The sequence below is a fragment of the Anabrus simplex genome, chromosome 4 (genome assembly GCF_040414725.1).
Source record: "Anabrus simplex isolate iqAnaSimp1 chromosome 4, ASM4041472v1, whole genome shotgun sequence".
In the NCBI taxonomy this organism is placed as follows: domain Eukaryota; kingdom Metazoa; phylum Arthropoda; class Insecta; order Orthoptera; family Tettigoniidae; genus Anabrus; species Anabrus simplex.
Genome location: NC_090268.1, coordinates 422,328,794 through 422,353,199, shown reverse-complemented (window position 1 = coordinate 422,353,199; position 24,406 = coordinate 422,328,794). Strand labels below are relative to the sequence as shown.

The following is a 24,406-nucleotide window of genomic DNA, read 5'->3' as shown; positions in this document are numbered from 1 at the left end:
AACTGGAACAGGTAGATCATTTCAAGTATTTACGATGTGTATTCTCCCAGGATGGTAGTACAGTAATTGAGAGTGAATCCAAATTGCAGCAAAGCTAATGCAGGGAGCTCACAGTTGCAAACAACAGTATTCTGTAAGAAAGAAGTCAGCTTCCGTATGAAACTATCTTTACACCGGTCTATTTTCAGACCAACTCTGCTGTACAGGAATGAAAGCTGGGTACTCAGGATATCTTATTTAGAAGTAACAGACATGAAAGTAGTGAGAATGATCGCTGGTACAAACTGGTGGGAACAATGGGAGGAGGGTACTCAAAATGGCAGGATAAAGGCTATGTTAGAAATTATTTTGACTGATGAAGGCTGTACGCATAACCCAGCTTCGGTGCTGGGTCATGCAAGGCAAATGGAGGAGGATAGGTTACCCAGAAGAATAGTGGACTTGGTCATGGAGGGTAAGAGAAGTAGAGGGAGACCAAAATGATGATGGTTAGACACTGTTTCTAATGATTTAAACATAAGAGGTATGGAACTAAAACAAGGCTGCAAAGCTAGTTACAAGTACAGGATTGTGGAGGTGTTTAGTAAATTCACAAAGGCTTGCAGAATGAGTGAAGAAAGACACAACAGTCCATAATGAAGGTAGCCTATATGTTTGACAAATAAGGAAACTAATTTTCATATTATACTCGCTGCATCTATTTTCAAGTTCCTTTCCATCAATCCATTTTCTTTTGCAAAAGGGGTAGCAGTGCTAAGATTCCAACCACTGTTGCATAACCTTAACTTTATATTAAAGTTTCATGGAATTTAAAATAAAACTGGCATTGGCCACTAGTTACTCTGTCCAATATAAAAACGAAGTATCAGGTAACTCATCAAAAATACAGATTAAAAAATGAGTTTACATTTCCACATTCACATAGATTAACTAGGATTGGCTACAGCCTACGGCAGGAAATAACCTGTCAATATCAGGAGATGAAGTGAGAAAAATAATTTCTAACATGACCTACATGGGATTTCTTCTTAATTGTGTCATATCTCGGACGAAGTACAATAGAACCTCGATAATTCAAAATCCTACCTATAATTCGAGGAAGCTCTCATTCCCGGAAACATTAGGTACGGTTTCGCTTGCTATTTAAATTGTTTAATTCTAAATAAGGATCATTCGTATTTTGAAGAACAGTGTCGCTACCATAACCAAAATTCAGACTTATAATTCAAAACTGTTTTTACATTTGTAAAAAAAAAAAAAAAAAGTATTTTACACCGTAATTAAGGTTCAAAATTTATCCGCATCATGATAGAACGCATCTTCCGGAATGTGCAGTGGTAGTTTTCTGCACTTTCGCTCACTTTGGTGTGTCTACAGTGTGCTTCATATTTGCTAAGATCAAGTGACAGTAATTCTTTTGTATTCAGTGCTTTAAAGAAAGCCACAATATCACGTAGTAGGCAGTGTGCGGAGAAGCAGAATCCGCAAGCACTGACGATGCCCACAGTTGGCGAAAAATGTGGCTCAATAATAATAATAATGTTATTTGTTTTACGTCCCACTAACTACTTTTTAAGGTCTTCGGAGACGCCGAGGTGCCGGAATTTAGTCCCGCAGGAGTTCTTTTACGTGCCAGTAAATCTACCGACACGGGGCTGTCGTATTTGAGCACCTTCAAATACCACCGGACTGAGCCAGGATCGAACCTGCCAAGTTGGGGTTAGAAGGCCAGCGCCTTAACCGTCTGAGCCACTCGGCCCGGCAAATGTGGCTCATATAATCAATTCGTATGTAGCGAACTATATTGTCAATGCCGATAAAACTGCAGTTTTTTATGGAGAGCCCAAACCAAATTATCGTTTTAAAGGAGAGAAGTGCCAGCCGGGAAATTGTACAAGGGTGGGGGTCATTGTACTTTGTTCCAATGCACATGGAAGCAAGAGACTTACTCCCCTCTTCACGGGAAAGTACGGTAAGGCAAGATGTTTTAAGGGTGTTGGGCACTTTCCGTGCAAGTACAAAGCATCTAAAAAAAAAAAAAAAAAAAAAAAAAAAAAAATGGGAACAGTACAATAATCCAAAAAATAAAAATATGTGCAGGGGAGTCAGCATAATTTGTCCTCGTTTTTTGAAAAGTTTTTTTTTCTGTCTTGGCGTGAGGTTTTGTTTGCCAGTGATTTATCCAAGTGCTTTATTTGAATAATGTAAACGCACCTTGTTGAATACATTTTGAAAATAGTTTTTTCTATGGTATTTGGGAGGTTTAAACTCTCCTTTAAACTGCATGCATACATGGGTCTTAGAATACTTTGTGACACGGCACGAGCTGGCATTTCTGAATGGCGAGAGAAGTGCCATGGTGAGAAATTGTACAAGGAAAGTCACTGTTCTGTGTTGTGATGCAGATTGAAGCAAGAGACTTTCTCCCTTCGTCACAGGAAAGTTCGATAAGCCACGATGTTTTAAGGGCACCATTTACTTTCCGTGCAAGTACAGGGCATCTAAAATGGATCAGTACAGTAATCCTATGAATAAACGTCTTGCATGCTTGTTTTCTTTCATTGCGTGAGGTTATGTTTTGTCAGTGAGTTATCCAAGTGCATTATTTGAATACCATAAATGCACCTTGGATACATTTTGGAAATAGCTTCTTTTCTATGGCATTTAAAAGGTTTAAACTGTGAATCAAGGTTAATTGCATGCAGAAACGGGTCTTAGAATAGTTTGTGACGCCGCAGGGGTTGGCATTTCTGAATTACAAGTTGGCGGTTAATTCGAAATGACGTAATTTGAAGTCAGATTTTTGCATCCCAATGACTTTGAATTAACGAGGTTTTACTGTACAGTCCTTCTAATCAGACTTACAGAACATTGAATCAAACCCAGCAAGAGGCTTTCGGTTAATCCCTAGACCGCAGAGGTGGACTGATTTTGACATAAACATGACTTATAGCTTGTGGTCATCTGAAAATTTGTGTGAGGGATGTGTAACCCTACCAACCGTGTAGGTTGTGATGCAAGCTATGGATGGATGGCCAGACAATGTTACCTAGCAACTGTGCAGGCTGTCTTATGGTCATCTGAAAATTTGTGAGGGAAGTGTAACCCTAGCAACCGTGTAGGTTGTGATGCAAGCTATGGATGGATGGCCAGACAATGTTACCTAGCAACTGTGCAGGCTGTCTTATGGTCATCTGAAAATTTGAGTGAGGGATGTGTAACCCTACCAACCGTGTAGGTTGTGATGCAAGCTATGGATGGATGGCCAGACAATGTTACCTAGCAACTGTGCAGGCTGTCTTATGGTCATCTGAAAATTTGAGTGAGGGATGTGTAACCCTACCAACCGTGTAGGTTGTGATGCAAGCTATGGATGGATGGCCAGACAATGTTACCTAGCAACTGTGCAGGCTGTCTTATGGTCATCTGAAAATTTGAGTGAGGGATGTGTAACCCTACCAACCGTGTAGGTTGTGATGCAAGCTATGGATGGATGGCCAGACAATGTTACCTAGCAACTGTGCAAGCTATGTCTTCTGGTCATCTGAAAATTTGTGAGGGAAGTGTAACCCTAGCAACCGTGTAGGTTGTGATGCAAGCTATGGATGGATGGCCAGACAATGTTACCTAGCAACTGTGCAGGCTATGTCTTATGGCTTGTGGTCATCTGAAAATTTGTGCGAGGGAAGTGTAACCCTAGCAACCGTGTAGGTCATAATGCAAGCTATGGATGGATGGCCAGACAATGTTACCTAGCAACTGTGCAGGCTATGTCTTATGGTCATCTGAAATCAGCAACCATTGAGGTATGACCAAAAAGTGTGAACATTTTCAGTGCGTGATATATGCGGGGATTTGTGTGCAAAAAAAAAAAAAAAATATTCCCCCCCCCCCCAAAAAAAAACTCTGTAAAATTTGCATTATGCTATTAAAACAATACAACTGGCATACTTGCCCTGTTCATTGCCACTGCCTTCAGTCCCCGAGCTATTCTTGTGTGCATTATTCTGGTCACCATCTCATACTGCATCATCCTGACTTCCACACAACACATTTGTGATGCCCGTCTTCAAGAAACTCTTCACATCACAATAACATCTGTCAACACCATAACCCATGCCCGCATAACCCAATCACAAACAAGTTCAACTGATGGCTTCTTTATTTTGCCTGCTGGCGTCAGCTCATGCTCATGCTCATGCTCATGCTCCCCTCCTGCCGTCCATTCGGCATACAACTTATGTTGTCCTTGAAGGGCTTGTTGACGGAAGCACCGAAGGACTGTAGACAATGTGTGAGTCTACAAGGAATTACAAGATCAGTTTTCATCTTCTGAAGACATTTCTTCATGTCTTCCATCAAGTGACCGCAAAAACTGTCCCACACTAGTATTGCTGGGCATTGAAGCAGTGTCCCTGGCCTGCTCCCCACACCGTATGGACCCAGTCCTGGACAAGAGCTGTATCCCCATCCTTTCTCTTGAAACCATAGATGAATGCCTTTGGGAAACTTTGCTTTAGGCACTGTTTTTCTTCTGAAAATAACGTACGGTGAAAATTTTTTTCCGTCTGCGGTTATTGCTAGCATGATAGTGCAACACTGTTTTTCACACCCAGTCGTTCGTACAAGCACGCTGCATTCTCCCTTCTTCTTAATGGTGGTGTTTTCAATGGCATGTTGAAGTTTATCGGGTTTTGATCTGCATTTCCTTCTGCATTGCTATCACATGTATTACAGAACTATTTAAAATCGTTTTATTTGAATCCGCCTTGTCAATACACTTACTAATGAAAGAAAACTCTTTATTTAACCATACCTGTTTTGGGAAGTCAACATTCCCTTCATCAGTGGTCAGTTCAAAGAATAAAACAATATATAACACAATTTTTGTTTTTACAATTCATCATACACCATATCAATGAATAAAGAAAACTTATCAAATATTATTAAAATGATCAATACATAAAATTTTGTTGAACTGGATGAGAATACTTATATAAATTTAAGATCTTCAAGTTTTTCTTCTTTTTGTTCCTTAAATGATCATATGCTAGTCTATACAGTGGGTTATCTTCTGCACTTCTCTCATTTAAACTTGATTCAAAATTACTTTTTTGTGCAAGATATATTTCTAAACTTTCCAAAACAGTCATTAATTTTCTCTTTTTGGCCGAATGTAATAATTTCATGTCATTAAAATGTCTGTAAATTTATGATTCTTTTCAACCATATGTTCTCCCATTGCCAAATATCTTTTATGTTTGACTGCATTAACATGTTCTTTGTACCTTATAGCCAAACTTCTTCCAGACTGTCCTATGTATCGTTGTTTACATGTTTGGCATGTTAATTTGTAAATTCCTGATTTATTAAATATACATTTATTCTCTATGTTATCTGAACTGAAAATTATCTTATTAGTATTATTATCCGTTTTGTATGCAACATTGATGTTATTTTTCCTGAAAATTTTAGCGAGTTGATAAGAGTGCTTATTTCGAAAAGTTAGAACTGCAGATATCTTTTTCTCCCTCCGTTCTTTAATTAAAGTTGTTTTTGGTTCATTTTTCACTTTATTTATCATTCTATTAATAAATCTTTTGGAATATCCATTGCTACGAGCAATTTCATGGATTACATTTATCTCTCTATTATAATTCTTCTTAGACATAGGAATGTTCATAGCTCTATTAATTAAACTGTAAAATGCCGCCTTTTTATGTTGACCTGGATGATTGGAGTCGTTCCCGATAATAGTATCTGTTTGAGTAGCGTTTCTGAAAATTTGAAAATCAAAATGACCAGAATTTCTAGTAATTGTTAAATCTAAATTTTAAGTCCTATCATTTTCAGATTCCATCGTAAAATGCACTTGTTTATCCAAAGTATTTAAATACTCTAATATACCATCAGGTTTAACCTTTTGTTCATCGATAATAACAAATATATCAACGTATCTCAACCATGTAATCAATCCATCTATTTTATCCACTCTTTTATTATATTCCATGTAATCCATGAATATGTTTGCTAAAATACCTGAAGCAGGTGAACCCATTGCTAGGCCTTTAGACTGTTTGTAAATTTTGTTGTCAAAAACGAAATAGTTATTTTCCAAAGTAAATTCTAGTTATGTCATAAATTCCTCAATTTCCACCTTACTTAATCTGCTGTGTTGCATTAAATTCTTTCTTACTATTTTTATAGTATCTACGATAGGAATGTTGGAGTACATATCTTTGATATCCAAACTATGTATCAAGTAGTAGTCTGTTAGCTCAGTTATTTAAATTCTGTTACAAAAGTCAATAGTATTAATTAGGTGCGTCTGGTTATTAAACTTTTAGTGTTCTTTTAAAAAATTTTGTATTAATTTGGCCATCTTATATACCGGACTATTTCTAAAATTAACTATTGGTCTAATAGGAATTTCTTGTTTATGAATTTTCGGTAGTGCCCTTAAAGTAGGTATTTCTGGTCTCATGTTAACTAGACAGTTAGTATCTTTGGAGTCTAATTAAAAAAATTATGTTATTGAGAATCTGTTTTAAAGTTTTTTCTGCATAGATGATGTGGGATCCTTTTTTTATCAATTCAAAATTACTGCAAGTTAGAAAATTCTTAGTCTTTTCAATATAATCTTATCTTCCTATCAACACAATAGTATTACCTTTATCAGCTTTTGTCACAATATTATTATTATCTATCTTATTCTTCAATAATTTAATATTCTTATTCAACTCCTTATGGTTTTCTACTGTATGTTCCATCATATTGGATAATGTTCTACTGACTTCGTATCTAAGAGGTACTTTTTCATCAACTGGTAGGTTAGCTATGGCCACTTCAGTTTCAGCTACTAACTTTACCAAATCTTTCTATTACTATAATTCTCCTTTTCCCAATTGAATTTAGGCCCTTTACTTAAAATGTTCATTTCATTAACATCAAATTTAACTTTAGTTAGATTTCTACCAGGTTCGAAGAACTTGTGTTCATTATCACCCAGAACATTTACCTTCTTATTACCTTTAAAGTGTTTTACTTTATTATCAAGTAAATTTTGGAACTTCTTATCACATGGCGATGAAAATCTGAGATTTTGTGGCTGAAATCGCTTGCCGTTCTCTGGCAGAGAGATATTCACCTTCACAGACACAATTCCTTTCATGTCATGAATCTACGGATCCAACCCCAGCTCACTTTCAGATCTGAACAACTGATTCCACCTTTATTCGCTAGTTTGCACGCTTTGAAATGTAGCATCTCGTGTGAGATCCTAAAGCCAACATTTCGTGACTCTGTAACGTAATGAAGCAACTAGTCTTCCAGCTCAGGAAACTTACCAGTTTTCGGCCCTCTGATTACCTTACGTGTTTGGTTGGTGGTTTCTAATGCAGCTTTCTGTTTACACAAGTAGCAAACTTTTTCTTTCATTCTTCTTTGCATGTATATATTCATATTTTTGTCTTAAAAATTAGTGTCATTTGTAGTTCTTAGTATTTTAAGTTAATGTCATTGTATGGAATAATAATAATAATATGTGTGTGGTTAAGTGTAAGAAAGGGCCAAGAGCCCTAACTTCGCCACAGAAAATAAAGGCTTTATCTATATTTATCTATCTATCAAACATTAAACTCAGTCACACTGAATTCTCGACCAGCAGCTCTGTTACTATGTTCTTCAGCATATTTTATCACTTTGAATTTAAACCCAGCCGTATAACTACTGCATTTCTCCATAACTTAAAGATCGACCTACACAAGAAAACTTAACTGAGAAACAGGAATGAAAAGTGAAGACAGAATATTAGTAGAAGATAGGAAACTTAAAAGGGTCCACCTTTTCAATACAAAAATGTTATAGTTTATTTACAACATATATTTACACTTGGAACTAGTTTCGACGCTGTTTGGCGTCATCTTCAGCCAAAATGTGGGAAATAGGCTAGCATGTAGACATTTATATTACACAAGGCGTTACATTAAACAATACACATCTTACGAGGAGATAAAAACAGGGACGAATATAGAAACAAATGAATCGTTGAGAAAGCAAAAGTTATACATATTAAAAATAACTTTAACCACACATCTTGCAGTGCGAAAATATTCGCCTCGAATGATTCCTGAATACAAAACGCACGCGCACACATTTCTGAAGAGCCAGCAGGCAGGAAAAAGTAAAGTGAAACCATAAGAGTTCTTCTGAGAAGACTTCATCATTTTTTCTATGTTCCGACTAACTAATGAAGGCTCCCTTGAGTTCCTGATAAACATACACAACAGGAAATTCTCCTTCACTCTCAACAATAGCTATGAAGACCAACGGTAAATTGTATTTTAAATACTGTGCAGAGACGTGAAAGCATGATCTTGAACATGATATAACTTCTTCATTTAACCACCTTTGAAAGTCTCTCTCTATATTACATAGCTTCATTAACACCACCATTCTGTAGATGCACAAAATAATCTTGTAATCTTCACAGGTCCGGTATTCAGCTCGACAAGAATATAAAATTGGTATTAAGGAATACGTTTTCTGAGAGTTTGGAGGTTGACTGTGCCAGTATTTGTGGTGTATTGTTGCAGCGTTACGTGTAGGGTGGGGGCAGGTTTCTATGATGTTTTATGCGGGACATAAGGCGGTAAAGCTATGGCGCGAGATGAAGAGGAACAGAGCGTGTTGGATAGTTTAGGTCTGGGGAGCGGCCATTGTTGGATTAGGAGGGGAGAGGGAAGGAGCGGTAGGGGAGGAGGAGTGGAAGGAGGGGAAATATGGAGGGTGATGTGGTGAAAGTGTGTGGCGTGACAAAGTATTATGCATAATGTGAAAGACAGATCTGTTTTTCGGGATATTCATGTTTTTGAAAAATTCAATGAGAAAGTCGAATAGGATCTTTGGTTTCTCTGAGATATCATTTAAGTTTAGGTTGGGATTGAAATATTGGTCTAAATGAATATAGAGGTTTTCAGTGACGTCTAGGAAAGAACCTTTGTTTAGAATATCTAATACCTCAAGATCTTGATTTATTTCAGTAAAGTTGTGCTTAAATTCTTTTATATGTAGGCCGACCGCGGAAAAACGGTTGTGTTTTATGGCATTGACATGTTCTGCATATCTGATTTTAAAGCTGCGTCCTGTTTGCCCTAGGTAAGAACTTTTGCAGTCTTGGCAAGAAAACCTATATACACCTGATTTAGAAAAAGGACTACTTTTATTTATTGATGAAGAGTTGTGTAGGATCTCTGTGCTTCTATTGTTAGTACGAAAGGCTATTTTAACGTTGTGTTTTTTAAGAACGTTAGTGACGTTGTAAATTTCTTTATTGAAGGTAAATGTGAAAAACGTGGCAGTGTTAGTATTGTCTTTTATTAGGGTGGTTTTTGGGCGGTGTCTGAATTTATTGATTATTCTTTCAATAAAGGATTCATTATATCCATTAAATTTTGCTATAGAGCGAATGGTGTTCAAGTCTTTATTTAAGCATTCAAAATTCCGATGTCAAGAAAAAACACCATTCGCTCTATAGCAAAATTTAATGGATATAATGAATCCTTTATTGAAAGAATAATCAATAAATTCAGACACCGCCCAAAAACCACCCTAATAAAAGACAATACTAACACTGCCACGTTTTTCACATTTACCTTCAATAAAGAAATTTACGTCACTAACGTTCTTAAAAAACACAACGTTAAAATAGCCTTTCGTACTAACAATAGAAGCACAGAGATCCTACACAACTCTTCATCAATAAATAAAAGTAGTCCTTTTTCTAAATCAGGTGTATATAGGTTTTCTTGCCAAGACTGCAAAAGTTCTTACCTAGGGCAAACAGGACGCAGCTTTAAAATCAGATATGCAGAACATGTCAATGCCATAAAACACAACCGTTTTTCCGCGGTCGGCCTACATATAAAAGAATTTAAGCACAACTTTACTGAAATAAATCAAGATCTTGAGGTATTAGATATTCTAAACAAAGGTTCTTTCCTAGACGTCACTGAAAACCTCTATATTCATTTAGACCAATATTTCAATCCCAACCTAAACTTAAATGATATCTCAGAGAAACCAAAGATCCTATTCGACTTTCTCATTGAATTTTTCAAAAACATGAATATCCCGAAAAACAGATCTGTCTTTCACATTATGCATAATACTTTGTCACGCCACACACTTTCACCACATCACCCTCCATATTTCCCCTCCTTCCACTCCTCCTCCCCTACCGCTCCTTCCCTCTCCCCTCCTAATCCAACAATGGCCGCTCCCCAGACCTAAACTATCCAACACGCTCTGTTCCTCTTCATCTCGCGCCATAGCTTTACCGCCTTATGTCCCGCATAAAACATCATAGAAACCTGCCCCCACCCTACACGTAACGCTGCAACAATACACCACAAATACTGGCACAGTCAACCTCCAAACTCTCAGAAAACGTATTCCTTAATACCAATTTTATATTCTTGTCGAGCTGAATACCGGACCTGTGAAGATTACAAGATTATTTTGTGCATCTACAGAATGGTGGTGTTAATGAAGCTATGTAATATAGAGAGAGACTTTCAAAGGTGGTTAAATGAAGAAGTTATATCATGTTCAAGATCATGCTTTCACGTCTCTGCACAGTATTTAAAATACAATTTACCGTTGGTCTTCATAGCTATTGTTGAGAGTGAAGGAGAATTTCCTGTTGTGTATGTTTATCAGGAACTCAAGGGAGCCTTCATTAGTTAGTCGGAACATAGAAAAAATGATGAAGTCTTCTCAGAAGAACTCTTATGGTTTCACTTTACTTTTTCCTGCCTGCTGGCTCTTCAGAAATGTGTGCGCGTGCGTTTTGTATTCAGGAATCATTCGAGGCGAATATTTTCGCACTGCAAGATGTGTGGTTAAAGTTATTTTTAATATGTATAACTTTTGCTTTCTCAACGATTCATTTGTTTCTATATTCGTCCCTGTTTTTATCTCCTCGTAAGATGTGTATTGTTTAATGTAACGCCTTGTGTAATATAAATGTCTACATGCTAGCCTATTTCCCACATTTTGGCTGAAGATGACGCCAAACAGCGTCGAAACTAGTTCCAAGTGTAAATATATGTTGTAAATAAACTATAACATTTTTGTATTGAAAAGGTGGACCCTTTTAAGTTTCCCATCTTTCATTCTCAGTTCAATACGGACAAAAATGAAATTCTTAGATTTAAAAGAATATTAGTACTCGTAGACAATACAACAGATGGACGATACCTAATACCGTGATCACTTGACTGCCTGGAGAGGGAAACACTCCCAGTTCACGTAATCAGCTCTGCCGGACAGGTGGCGATAAGCATATTGACAAAGACGGAAGAGTGAGAGGGAGGGCCAAGTGTGACTGACTGGCTAGGAATGCGGGCTTGGGGCGGGAGTTTGCGAGTTAAGTATGTTTGTTACAATGGCTAGCCTCAACCATTCTGTAGGTAGGAAGAAATGCAGGTTCTTCTTGTACTGTCACATACAAAGTACCGGAACAGCAATTGGTACAGTCCCGATATTTAATGAAGGCACATCCACAGAATACCCAAACTTTATTTTGTGTATGTACCATACGTCTTTTTGACGTCAGAAATTAATGCAAGTTGTGTGTGGGGATTTTTTTCCCAGCAATTTCAAATGTTAAAAGTGGGGTGCGAGATATATGCGGTGGCAAGTTATATGTGAGCAAATACTTTATTTATGATCATCTGATTATTACAAAAGGAAAAGGGGTTTCTTTTTCCTATTCAAATTACCTTGCGATTTGTCGGTGTTGGTCATGAGACCGACTAGTTTTGATTGCTTCAGATACATGGCCAACCCTCACAGCACACCAGTATCAGAGCCACAATATGGATTTCTCCACTCTTTGTTGTGGAGAATACTATCAATATGATTCCGAAACTAATGTTATTATGTGGAACTTTTTCACCGATTCACTCATTCAACAGATAAAATTTCATACTGATATACATGATCTGTAAACTAATTGAGAATGTGAAAATACCACTTTTTAATTCGAACTGAAACTTATTAGACATTGAAACAGTAGCGGCTCCTGGCTATTCACATACTCTCAAGTGCACACTTAAATTGATTAAAATGTATGGCATTATAAAGCAGAGGACATTCAAGAAAACATGTTTCAGATCATGTAAACTATTACAACAGTTAATTATGACCAAGTTCCACCTTTTCAATACAATTCAAAATATAGTATATATCTAAATTCATCAATTACATATATGCACACAAGTACATGTTTCGAGAAATTTTAAATTCTCTTCTTCAGCTTATGGATAAAATCACATGCATTTTGAAGACCTTATTTAAAATATTTTATGTCCTAACAGAATGCGGCTAAAATAACAATACAACATTAAAATTTCAAACATGAAAATCTTTCATGTTATGTCCAAATTCTATAAAACATCTGTATGTAGTAAATTAAAATAGAGCTGGTTGACTGTTGATCCAATGTACAGGGTGTTTGAAAAAGAACTCCCTAGTTTTAAGTATAAATGTAATGGGGAAATTAATGAAAACTACATCAGTGAGTACATACCATGAAAGAGAGTTCCTTCAAGTTTTGTTTAATGTTAGTAGACTTGAACGTGGGATCCATTTGTTGCCCTGCACACGTCACGACGATATTCCACTTCTCGCCACGTATTCACCAACATTTTAGGTGTAACTGTCCCAACCATCGCGACGATATTTTGAATTGTATTGACAAGGCGGAACTTGGTCATAATTAACTGTAGTAATCAAGTCAATATGGTCCATTGGTGGCCATCATGGTCAACCTAAAAGATACATGTAAACTTTGTTTTCAATTTGCAAGCGCTCTCTCCACTGCTATTATCACATCTCACGACCACGTTGTTTCTTGGTAGAATCACAATATCGGGATCATGCGAGCGGTCCTGTGAGTTTGTGGACCCAAAACTGCTAGAGGGTATCAGGGGACAAGACAGTCTCGTAAAGGATATTTGGAGAAAAGACTGAATTGCGCTGGTTCTGCACATGCGCTTTTGCCAGTGGGTGATGTAGGAAACCTCTACACAGTCCAAAGGACTTTCACCACCCCTGACATGCCAGGGTGCGGCACTTACTTGATCTGGCTAATTGAATGAAAGGTTTCTTTTATGTGCCTTTGCCGCCCCACTATTTGCTCACGTGCTTGTCTCCTTCGTTTCCAGTACTAGATAAATGTCAGTAAAAAGGACAGTAGGATGGACTTAACTCATCGTCATGTGGCCGAAACAGTTAGTTGGTATATGAGAGAGATAATAATATAATAATATTATTGTTTTTACGTCCCACTAATGACTTTTCGGTTTTCAGAGATGCCGAGGTGCCAGAATTTCGTCCTGCAGGAGTTCTTTTATGTGCTAGTAAATCTACCGACACGAGGCTAATGTATTTGAGCATCTTTAAATACCAGCGGACTGAGCCAGGATCCAACCGCCAAGTTGAGCTCAGAAGGCCAGCGCTCTGCCATCTGAGCTTCTCAGGCCGGCACATGAGAGAGTCACCCAGTTGAATAGACGAGCCACCACTGCCCTGAAATGTTACTAAATAAAAAGCAGTGATGGGAAAATAGTCATCGTTTATTTTCCGTAGTTACAATAAACAGTAAAACATGTGATTCACACTCAACAAACACTTGATCCACCTAGTTCCACAGGGTCTCAAGGCATGACACAGCCCCTCTGCAAATCATTTGGTGAAATAGTATAGGTCATTCCATGTTAAGAAAACAATATTGCTCTTATAACAAGAGGGCTGCCATATCGAACAGCTCTGCTCAACACCATCACAGGGAAACGGAGGCACATAAATTTGTGAAATGCAGTATTTACGTTCAAGATAAAAAGCGGAAGAAACTAAGCTGCAAATCATTTTTATGAACTAAAAGGGATGGAGTGTTTACAGGGGCTATTTTTGGTTTGTACATAATCAGAGGTAAATTAAGATACATTTAAAAAAAAAAAACAGCATTGAAGAGGAAGGCAAACTGGAGGAGAAAATACATGAATAACAATTTTTATGGGCTTGAGGGGTGAGGGATACATTTAATTGCATCTAATAAATTTCATCAGGCAATGCTGGGTAATACTGTGCTGTCGTATCATAACGTTCTCAGCCATAACACAAATAAATCACTGTATTAATGTTGAAAGAAAGAACACGTAGGCTAATCAAATAACACTTACTCACCACAAGACAAGTACGCACTGATATAAAGGCTAGAAAACAGATGCAACAAATGAATACTGTAGATTACTTCACTACAGAAGTGAGAGTGAGGGACTACACGAGGCGTGTACCAGAGCAACACAGAAGGAAGAATGCAACGAAGCGTTGGCTGTTTCTGCCATTGTGCTTCCTCCCTACGAATGTATTTATGAAAAAGTAAATGTTACGTAGTTATTTTAATAACTCACGGGCTAAAATGGCTAATCCTTTTTATCTATCTTTCATAATACATTACTAAGTACAGTATAATATCCCTTAATCACAAGGTATTATGGATGTCTCAGAGGGGGTGTGTTCACTCCTTGTAGGTCTGCGCGAGCAATACTGTTTCCTTAAAGTAGAATGAGCTATAAAATGTGTAGTTGTTGGCTGCATGTGAAGGAAATAGAAGGGTGAGGTATGATGTCCAAGCAGAAGTTGGTCAGGTGTACTTTCTGAATGATCTTGATAGAGTAAAAGTTTAAGATTAGACATTTTGGACTGTTGCTATGCAACATTTTAAGATTTTATAACAGAATAGAGAAGATCTGGATTTATACCTGACAGGGTAGTGGGGTAAATGTTAACTTATATTCTACTTCAAATTTTGTAATACTTTGTAGGATAATGTTAACCAAATGTAGCAATAATAAGAGAAATGCATACGACCATATTCACAACAACTTTTCACACTAACTTAATTCACGAATTTCAATGTTTTAGAGATCAAAATTGATTCATTTTTTCTCTTTACAAATAATTCACACACTAACACTTTAAAGCTACTTCAGAAACTATCTGTTGGAAAGACGGAATGATTTTGAGATATTTAATAACTTTTGCTTATGAAAGAATTTCAGACAGAAGTTTATATCTGAAATTTTAGGTAATATTTCCCATTCAAAAAAAGTATGAATGCTTTAACCCACACCGCTGCATGCTTAGATCAAAGTTGTGTTCAGTAATGTTTGAGAACATATGGTCAGTACTGTTATATAGAGCAGAAACATGGACCTTAAAAGCCGCAAGTATCAAACGACTTGCCGCCTTTGAAATGTGGTTGCACAGAAGAATGCTTAGAATACCCTGGACAGATATGATAACAAACAAAGTCCTAAGGAGAGCTAGGACAAAGCAAGAACTAATAACTATAAAAGTTCGCAAAACAGCTTATCTAGGCCACATATTAAGAGGAAACAAATATGGCCTCATAAAACTCATTCTCCAAGGTAAAATAGAGGGCAAACGGCGAGTTGGCAGACCAGAGATAACATGGTTACACAACATCAAGCAGTGGACCGGTATTGAGACAACTGAGAGACTCTTCCGACTAGCAGAAGACAGAAAAACTTTCTCCAGAGTAATCGCCGACGTCTGGGCAACTGGACATGGCACTTGAAGAAGAAGAATGTTTGAGAAACAGTGGAACATATTTTGAGACAATCAAACTTTCTGCTTTTTTTTTCCATTTCCTGGAGGTGCCTTGTCGTAACAATAACTGTATTAATATTACTGATTCAGCAAACATTTATCAATAAATTGCATTTCAAAATGTAGATGCTGAGCAACAGTTCCTATTTGGAAACATTACACTGCAACTGTATATACTTGCTATATTCCTGTGTACTGAAATGTTAAGAGAGTAACTGTTGGATGAATCCTGACCAGATCTCAAACGTGTGTAAAGAGATTTTGTAATATTTTTGTTAAGCCATCACAAGCATAACTTAAATAATATGATACTGAACTTAAAATATTTGCCAAGGACCACTGAAATAAAGCAGCAGGGCACACAATTTTAATAAACAAAGCTAGTGAACAAAAAAGCAATAACATTTTTTTAAATTAACTACCGTATAATCCCCAAATACCACCCACCACTGAATAAGACCCGCACCCTTAATTTGAAATGGCAAAATACGGAAAAATGTAAAAAATCAAATAACTTACATACCTATTTCATTTTCTTCAAATATACCACAAATATAAATTCAAACAGCTTATAATTAATAAAACCATCACAAAAATCGTAAATAAAATCAGTCCAATACTCAGATCATTCACAATTCACCGTCGTCATCTGAAGTTTCACCATAGGAACTTTTGTTGCTGGCATCTTTCCACAAATAGTCGTCCTCACAGCCGTCCGCTGCCCGGCTCCATGGCTAAATGGTTGGCATGCTGGCCTTAGGTCACAGGGCTCCCGGGTTCGATTCCTGGCAGGGTCAGGAATTTTAACCATAATTGGTTAATTTCGCTGGCACGAGGGCTTGGTGTATGTGTCGTCTTCATCATCACGACGTGCAGGTCGCCTACGGATGTCAAATCAAAAGAACTGCATCTGGCGAGCCAAACTTTTCCTCAGACACTCGTGACACTAAAAGCCATATGCCATTTCATTTCACCGTCCCCTGAATTTGAAATTCAACATTTCTTAAAGCTTTTGGACACTAGATCATTGCGAATGTGCGCCCATGCGGTCTTAATCCAGCTGCATATTAGTCCCACTTCAGGCCTATTCACTGGTCCGGTTGGTGTTAACGCGTGATCACCATCAGACATCCATTCGGTGTACAACTGTTTCATTACAGTTTTGAAAGGCTGTAGAGTAGCAGTGAGTACTCCGGGAATTATCGCACGATCGGTTTTCCTTTCCTCATCATATCTTTTATGGCATAAGTTGTATGTCCTTGTTAACTGTCCAACACAAGCATGTTTCGTTTTTGTAACAAAGCTCCCAGGCGACGTTGCCAAACGCACTGTCCATCCAGCCGGACTAGTGTTCTAACAATAACAACGGACGGCAAGTTTCCTTTCGGAAGTGTTTTCCTTTACAGAACCACACATGGAGGGAGTTTGGTTCCATCCGCTAATACACACAACATTACCATGCATCGTTACTTCTCGTTACCACCTGTTCTGATAGTTACACTTTTAGAACCCTTCGTATCCAGTGTATTTTCCAACGGCATTTCAAAATAGACAGGTGTCTGGTCAGCATTCCCAATTTGCGACAGCAAATAAGAATTTTGCTTCCTCAAATGAATAATGTGACGCTGAAAGGCCATTAATTTTTCTTCATACGCCCCAGGGAGACGTTGTGAAATAGACGTACGTCTCCGAATGCACAGTCCCTTTCTCCGATAAAAGTTTCAGATCCATCCACGGCTTGCAGTAAAACCCTGTGTTTTGAGTTCTTTTGAGATCTCTAGTGCTTTCAATTGACACACTACATCCTAACTCACGTTTTTCTATCAAAAATTTGTGGAGTCGTTCAATTTCCGGATACACTACACTCCGCCCGCGGAATGCTCTGCGATCGCCGTTACTTTTTAGCAGTTTTTCCTTCTTCTTCCGCCAATCACGAATAGACAATTCATCAATATCGTACTTTCTGCCAACGGAGCGATTTCCATATATTTCAGCTTCGCTTACGACTTTAAGCTTCTCACGCACAGCAAATGACCACCGATGCCGTTTTGAATCCATTGCTTACTATCGAGACAGCACTTTCACGGGACAGATTCGGAACTCGAATGTGAGCGAGGTAGATTTCTGTAACCAACAGTCTTCACTCTTGCAAAGTACGATATCCCGCGAGATCAGCTATTCGCGCACCCAGCATGCTAATAACACTTGTGAAACAAATGACGATCGACCATCCGCAGCAGCAGCTTGCATATTTACCCATATCCTTTGTTTTATCATATTTCATTACCTTACATTTTGCGTTTATATGCCACTGTAACCGTATTGAGAAAAAAATCGATTTTGTTTTCTAGAACGCAACTAATACACAATAAGACCCGAATACCCGTATACGTGTGGCATATTGAGTAGGTAACCGTATTCAAATTTATTCCAATACTCCCATGTAAACAGAGTAAATATTTACGAGAATGAACGGCTTGAATACGCCCCGCACCCAAGATTTAGAACCAATATTTTGGGGAAAAAAAAAGTACGGGTGGTATTCGGGATTATACGGTAATTCTAAGAAGAATTTTGTAACCTAAGTTTTTGAAAGTCAAGAAGGATTGTTTGTATTAAAGTGTCTCAGAACAAAAGACACACCATTTCTCACGAAGTGCTACAATTTCACAGTACATAAAGTAGCTCTCACTTTGACTGGAAAAGAATACTGCATCTATAACTAATGCAAAATATCAAATACTTTGCACAGAAATTAAATCTTTAATTGTGTACAGTATGATAAAGATATTTGTATCAAATATACATTTTCCTATGAGAGAATTATGCCAAAAGTTCATATTGAAATTTGAGTCTGTATTTTCCATCAAAAAGAGTGCAAGTTATGGGAGTGCAAGTTATGGGAGTAAATGCAGTAGTAAAATGCTATTACATTAAAAATTCACACAAAAAACACTGTATAGCAATTTAATAAAATAACACTTTCAGGTTGTTGATTTGATATTTACAAGCAATTTTCACATACTGTTTGGAAGCATTATTTACATATCTAAGCACTTATCTTTGATCATACAGAATGAGAATAGCCAACATTTGGAAGTTAGGATTTAAATTATTTACAAAAACTTTCTTCAAAACAAGCACTATATGCAAGTGATCCTTGTAAAACTAGGTGTACCATTTCATATAGTTTTTATATATTCTCCATATACAACACAGCACTTCGTTGCCGAGTGTCATTCCTTTCTTACAGCATTACAGTGCTCTCAGCAGGAAGTTGACTCAAGAGGTACTCATATAGACACAAAACATGAAACACTCAGTGAAAAAATATCCCTTCTACCCTGAGAAAAATTGTTTTACCATAAAGGGCATGCAGAATCAAGAAATTATCAATGAAATAACTCCACACATATATCTCAGAATTCATTCACTTTCTTTGCAATGTCCGTAGAAATCAGTCTATGCAGTTTACTCCATCCATGTCCTAACCTTGCAGATATAATAGAAAGAAAAGTTATAGACAACCCATATACTACATGTCTTTCTACAGAAGCTGCTTGCACAGCTAGTCCATATCAATGTCTTGTTATAAAAGATAAAAAAAAACTAAATCTGATAACACTGCAGCTTTAATCATTTTCCCTCCTTCAACTGCAGAACTTTAATTAAATTCCGTGTTCACAATGTATTACAGTTTGCATATGCTATTGCAATTCTCAGCACCACATTCATAACATGACAAATTCAGAATTATATATGAAATCTTACATATGTCTATGGGAGTGGATAAAGGAACTTCCTATCTGCCATGCAATGTCACTAAACTGTCTTGCACAACAATAATTCAAGGTCAAACTTCACTCCTTGTCCTCCACTGACTTTGTCTGTACATGTTATATTCTGAGGAGTTGGAAAAATGTCTGGCTACCAGTTCTTCCAGAACAAGATCTGCAATACAAAGTAAATTTAAGCAATTTGTAACCACAGATGGCTGCCTCCCATTACTTTTACAAATATGAATCATTTAAAACATAACAATGCAAAGCAAATTTCCAAACTTTCCCGACTCTGTCATACAATTGTATCACGTACATCTATCTGCTAAACATCTTGCGGCACAGGACTTTTTAGTTGAGTTCTGAACTATCTTCACCATTCTTTCCTTTTGTTCACAACACCACAGACCTTGATTTTCCAAGTGTCAGGAATTCAGCAATATACCATGCTGTTCAAACTTCATCTCCTATCACATCACTACCAACATTTTGACATATTCGTTAACGAACAACATTCTGCCATAGCTTGATGTAGCTCTGTTCAGGAGGGTACTGGCTTATCTTAGGTGATAGCATTCCACTGCTTAAATCTTGGATTCAACTCACAGTGAATTAAGAATATGAAGGAAAACTTCCAGAATTTCTTGCAATTCCATTGTCATAACATGCATAAAAATAAGTGTCTACTATTTCATATACAGGTTCTCTCCTCCTATCATTTAATAAGGATTTTCAGTCCTTAATCATCACTAGCCAGTCTTCTTAGTGAAACAGAAACATTCAACAAATATCTCACATATAATGATTTACAGAAACTTCACAGTTTTTACAACAGTTACATCATTAATTCATAGTGAAGACTTACCAGTAGAGTCAAAAAGTAACCAAAGTTTGGCTGGTTTGGACTTGCTATATAGGCTATTTCTCTGCTTTGCCTGCACGAAGCATATGGAAATATACCAGTTAGCAGAGAACTGGTTGACAGGGCAATTCTGGATCCAGATGTTGAACAGGGTCATTGTACCTGATGAGATACAGTGTATTCTCCCTGATTCGCAATCCAAATGGATGTTATCAATGTGGAAATCATCCGCCTCACCACAGCAAAATAAAATTTTGTTAGGCCGACCAAAGGTGAATATTATGCTCAAAATGTTCTTCAGTATCTAGGGATTAGTACATTTTAAATTCACTCCTGAAGGTCAAGCTGTCACTATGGTGTTGCCCTTCTTCGGCAGTGCGATGAAAAAGGCCTCTTTTATGGCAAGGATAGAACTGGGTTCTTCATCACTCCAGGCAACAATGTACTTGTCCTTCCTCATCTTCCATATTTCCAGATCTTGCTCTAGAGGATAACTACCTGCTTCCAAAAGTAAAAACCCTGCTTAATTGGCAGAGGTCTGCATTAGCCAAAAATGTGATGATGAATGCAAAGCATGCTCTACTGAAACTAACCAAAGATAGATTGTAGGACTGTTTTGAAAAGTGGTAAATTCTCTGGCAGGAGTGGGTCACCTTCAGAAGGGGCTTATGTTGGCAGTGGCATTGCATAAAATTGTCCATGTTCTCTGTAATAAGCCTTGCGACTATTAATGTTAGGTTACTTTGGACTATACTGGTATTTCACCTCTCAAACTAACATTTAGTAAATGAAATCTGATAGATAGAAATTAAACAAAATAGCCAAGGATACCACTTTAGGATATACACAATAGTGTTAATAGCACGTCTTCAAAATGCTCCTCACCTGATAAAATACTATGTACGTAATATCCCTTCTACACTCCAACACACAGCTTTTAAAGAGTTACATACAGTTTCTCAAATATTATACACTCATCAAAATATACTATAACATGATCTGGTTGAATACCAATTAATTGTTCATCAATCAACTGGTCAACCAAATATCTCATTTCTATAAAATAATGCCCTTTGGTATCTTTTACATTCGTGCTGTTTCAATTCAGGGTCAATAACAATATAGTCTGATCGACTATCTCCTAAATCACCAATTGTTCTACCACTTCATATTTTACAGTGGCAAAAAGGAACTAGATCAACTTGAGCTGCCCCATGACATCGAAAACTGACCACATTACTCAACAAGCTCTCTTCACAACAGAGCCCCTGACGTACTAGGAGGGTTGCCTACTGACATGGGGAAGTTTCCTTCAGTCCACGTAATCAAATTATGTTCTGGCATCTGAGATGCCTGGAAATGGTCCTTAAGCAACATTTGTGAAAAGTTGCAATGCATCTGGAAAGCTTCATTCTCCCTCACTGGGTCACCACACAGACGATACAAATCTGAAATATACATAAAGATGGTTAATACTCAAACCAGCAATGTTTAACTCTCTACCAGAAGTAATTTTCTGCATTATTTAAATAGCTAGTGCAATATTATTTTCATTAAAAAGCAACATGTCATTACCCAGAATATAATTGTAAAACCTATTACAGCACAATCCCCACAACCCAGTTGTACATTAGTCCGACACACCTAGTAATTTGGCCTTTTTCTTCACTTGGCATACTACGTTAAAACATCTGGATTGAGATTTATTGGTGTAAAACCATCTTCTTGTTTGCAATTTGGATTATTGTGACAACAAGTACTGTTAAGGAATGACATGGTTAGAAAGGTAGCTGGGATTGAGATATAATTGTTTGATCAAGTCAGCATGTCCAGATTGAGGCAGTTTGGGCATGTAATGAGGATGGAGCCAACAAGTACAGCTTATGTTAACTTGGAGAGACATGTGGCAAGAAAACAGATGGTGGGAAGACCAAGAACCCACTGGATGGCCACTGTAACTATGGACATTGCAGACTGGGCAAGGACACTGGAGGACATCATTAACAACAGAACATATGTTGCCATTGATGCTTTCACGGCCCGTACTTACAGACATGATACTGTATAGGCTTTTGGGTTTATGCCGTGTCAAGAAAATAAGATGAAATTCTTTACATTTCGCACAGAACTGTGCTCTGCATCCTCAGAAGAAATCTTGACTGTCCATGAGAAAGGCTTCTTAAGCAATGACTCTTTGAATTTAGATGTTATAATAGAAGTGGAAATGGTACGTTCTTTCGCCACCAGATGGCTCCCAGGACGTGGCACAACGCTAGCGTTCGAAGTGGAAGCTGACCAAACCATCAAAATCAGTCTAAGCAGTTCACATAACGTGTGTACATAACATATGACGTTGACAGGTGTATGACATAGACACAAGCCTGGAATGAAACATCTGGTGACAAGGGAAGTAAGAATTTGGAAAACACCGAGACGAAATAACAATAGTGAAGGGACAGGGAAGGGAACTACCTACATAAATTCTTAATGGCTGGCAACCAGGTATTACTTAAATGATAATGAATAAATGAACTGTTGAAACTGTTATGATTTCTACGCATTTCCACAGCTTCCCGTATAATCCTGGACCTGTAGTGTCTAGTGTGGGTAAGAGCTTGAGCATTTTGGAACATGACATCATGACCCGACGACAGAGAGTGCTCAGCTATTGCCAATTTGTCTGGTTGGTTGAGACGAATATTACGTTCATGTTCCTTGATACGAGTACCATTGGACCGGCATGTTTGGCCAATGTATACCTTACCGCAAGTACAGGGAATTTCGTACACCCCAGGATGTAAAAGTGGGGACAATTTGTCCTTGGTTTTACTCAGACTGTGAGCAATTTTAGTGGCAGTGCCAAACACGTTTTTTATATTGTGTTTGGCAATTCGATTACCAGGGTCCTCCGCAAACACAATATAAAAACCGTGTTATCAATTAAGTAATACCTGGTTGCCAGCCATTAAAAATTTACGTAGGTAGTTCCCTTCCCAGTCCCTTCACTATTGTTATTTCGTCTTGGTGTTTTCCAAATTTGTATGTACCTCGTCGCCACAAGTTTCATTCCAGGTTTGTGTCTATGTCATACACTTGTCAATGTCATATGTTACGTACACACATTATGTGAACCGCTTAGACTGATTTTGATGGTTCGGTCAGCTTCCGCTTCGAAAACTAGCGTTGTGCCACGTCCTGGGAGCCATCTGGTGGCAAATGAACGTACCATTTCCACTTCTATTATAACGTCTAAATTCAAAGAGTCGTTGTTTAAGAAGCCTTTCTCATGGACAGTCGAGATTTCTTCTGAGGATGCAGAGCACAGTTCTTTGCGAAAAGTAAAGAATTTCACCTTATTTTCTTGACATGGCATAAGCACAAAAGCCTATACAGTATCATGTCTAAACAGAATATATCTCAATAAGACAGAGTGGAAGAGGCTCACTCGCCAACAGTACCCGGGAAACTGGAACTGTAAAATGATGATGATGATGATACACTGTATGCTACCATTCCATCTTTGTTGAGTAGCTGCATATTTTTGCGTGTGTGTTAAGTATCAACTGTGGTTTAAACAATGCCACACTTGGAGAAACACAAGCACAAAATATAGTCGTTAGTGAAAAGTGTGATATCTGTAACATGTTGCGTTACAATTAATAAATAAACTTGAAATCTGACGGTGTACGTCTTCGTATATCTGTATAATATATTTGTACTTTCGTATGTGTTGTTGGACCATATGCATGGCACGTTTTACACTCCTATGTTGGTAACATAGTGTATTCAACTGCCTGAAATGTGTACGTTAACGTCATCTATGCGTGCGCTGTGGAACTTGTGGTGAGTTTGAACGCTATTAGTCAGGTAACGCCTGACTCTCTGAACTGTCGGCTGTGCGCCGAGTGCTCTGCATTCTGCAAACGACCGTCTGCTTGTCTGCTATTTGAACTTACTGGAATTAGACGCCTTGTAATGTCTACGATATATTGCAAGATGGATTTCGTTGCTACGGGAATCGGATAAAGTGGTGTGGTGCATCCCTTTTCAGAGATGAGTTGTCAAT

At 37.7% G+C, this 24,406-nt stretch overlaps 1 protein-coding gene across 1 annotated transcript in view; it reads right to left on the bottom strand.

Moving 5' to 3' along the window:
• Positions 1-18,650: 18,650 nt before the first annotated feature.
• Mau2 (Mau2 sister chromatid cohesion factor) overlaps positions 18,651-24,406 on the bottom strand; it is a 205,268-nt gene continuing 199,512 nt past the window's right edge. Inside the window, exon 10 of the mRNA XM_067146626.2 lies at positions 18,651-21,788. Coding sequence (XP_067002727.1) covers positions 21,595-21,788 — 194 coding nt within the window. The 3' untranslated portion in view covers positions 18,651-21,594. The remainder of the gene's footprint in view (positions 21,789-24,406) is intronic.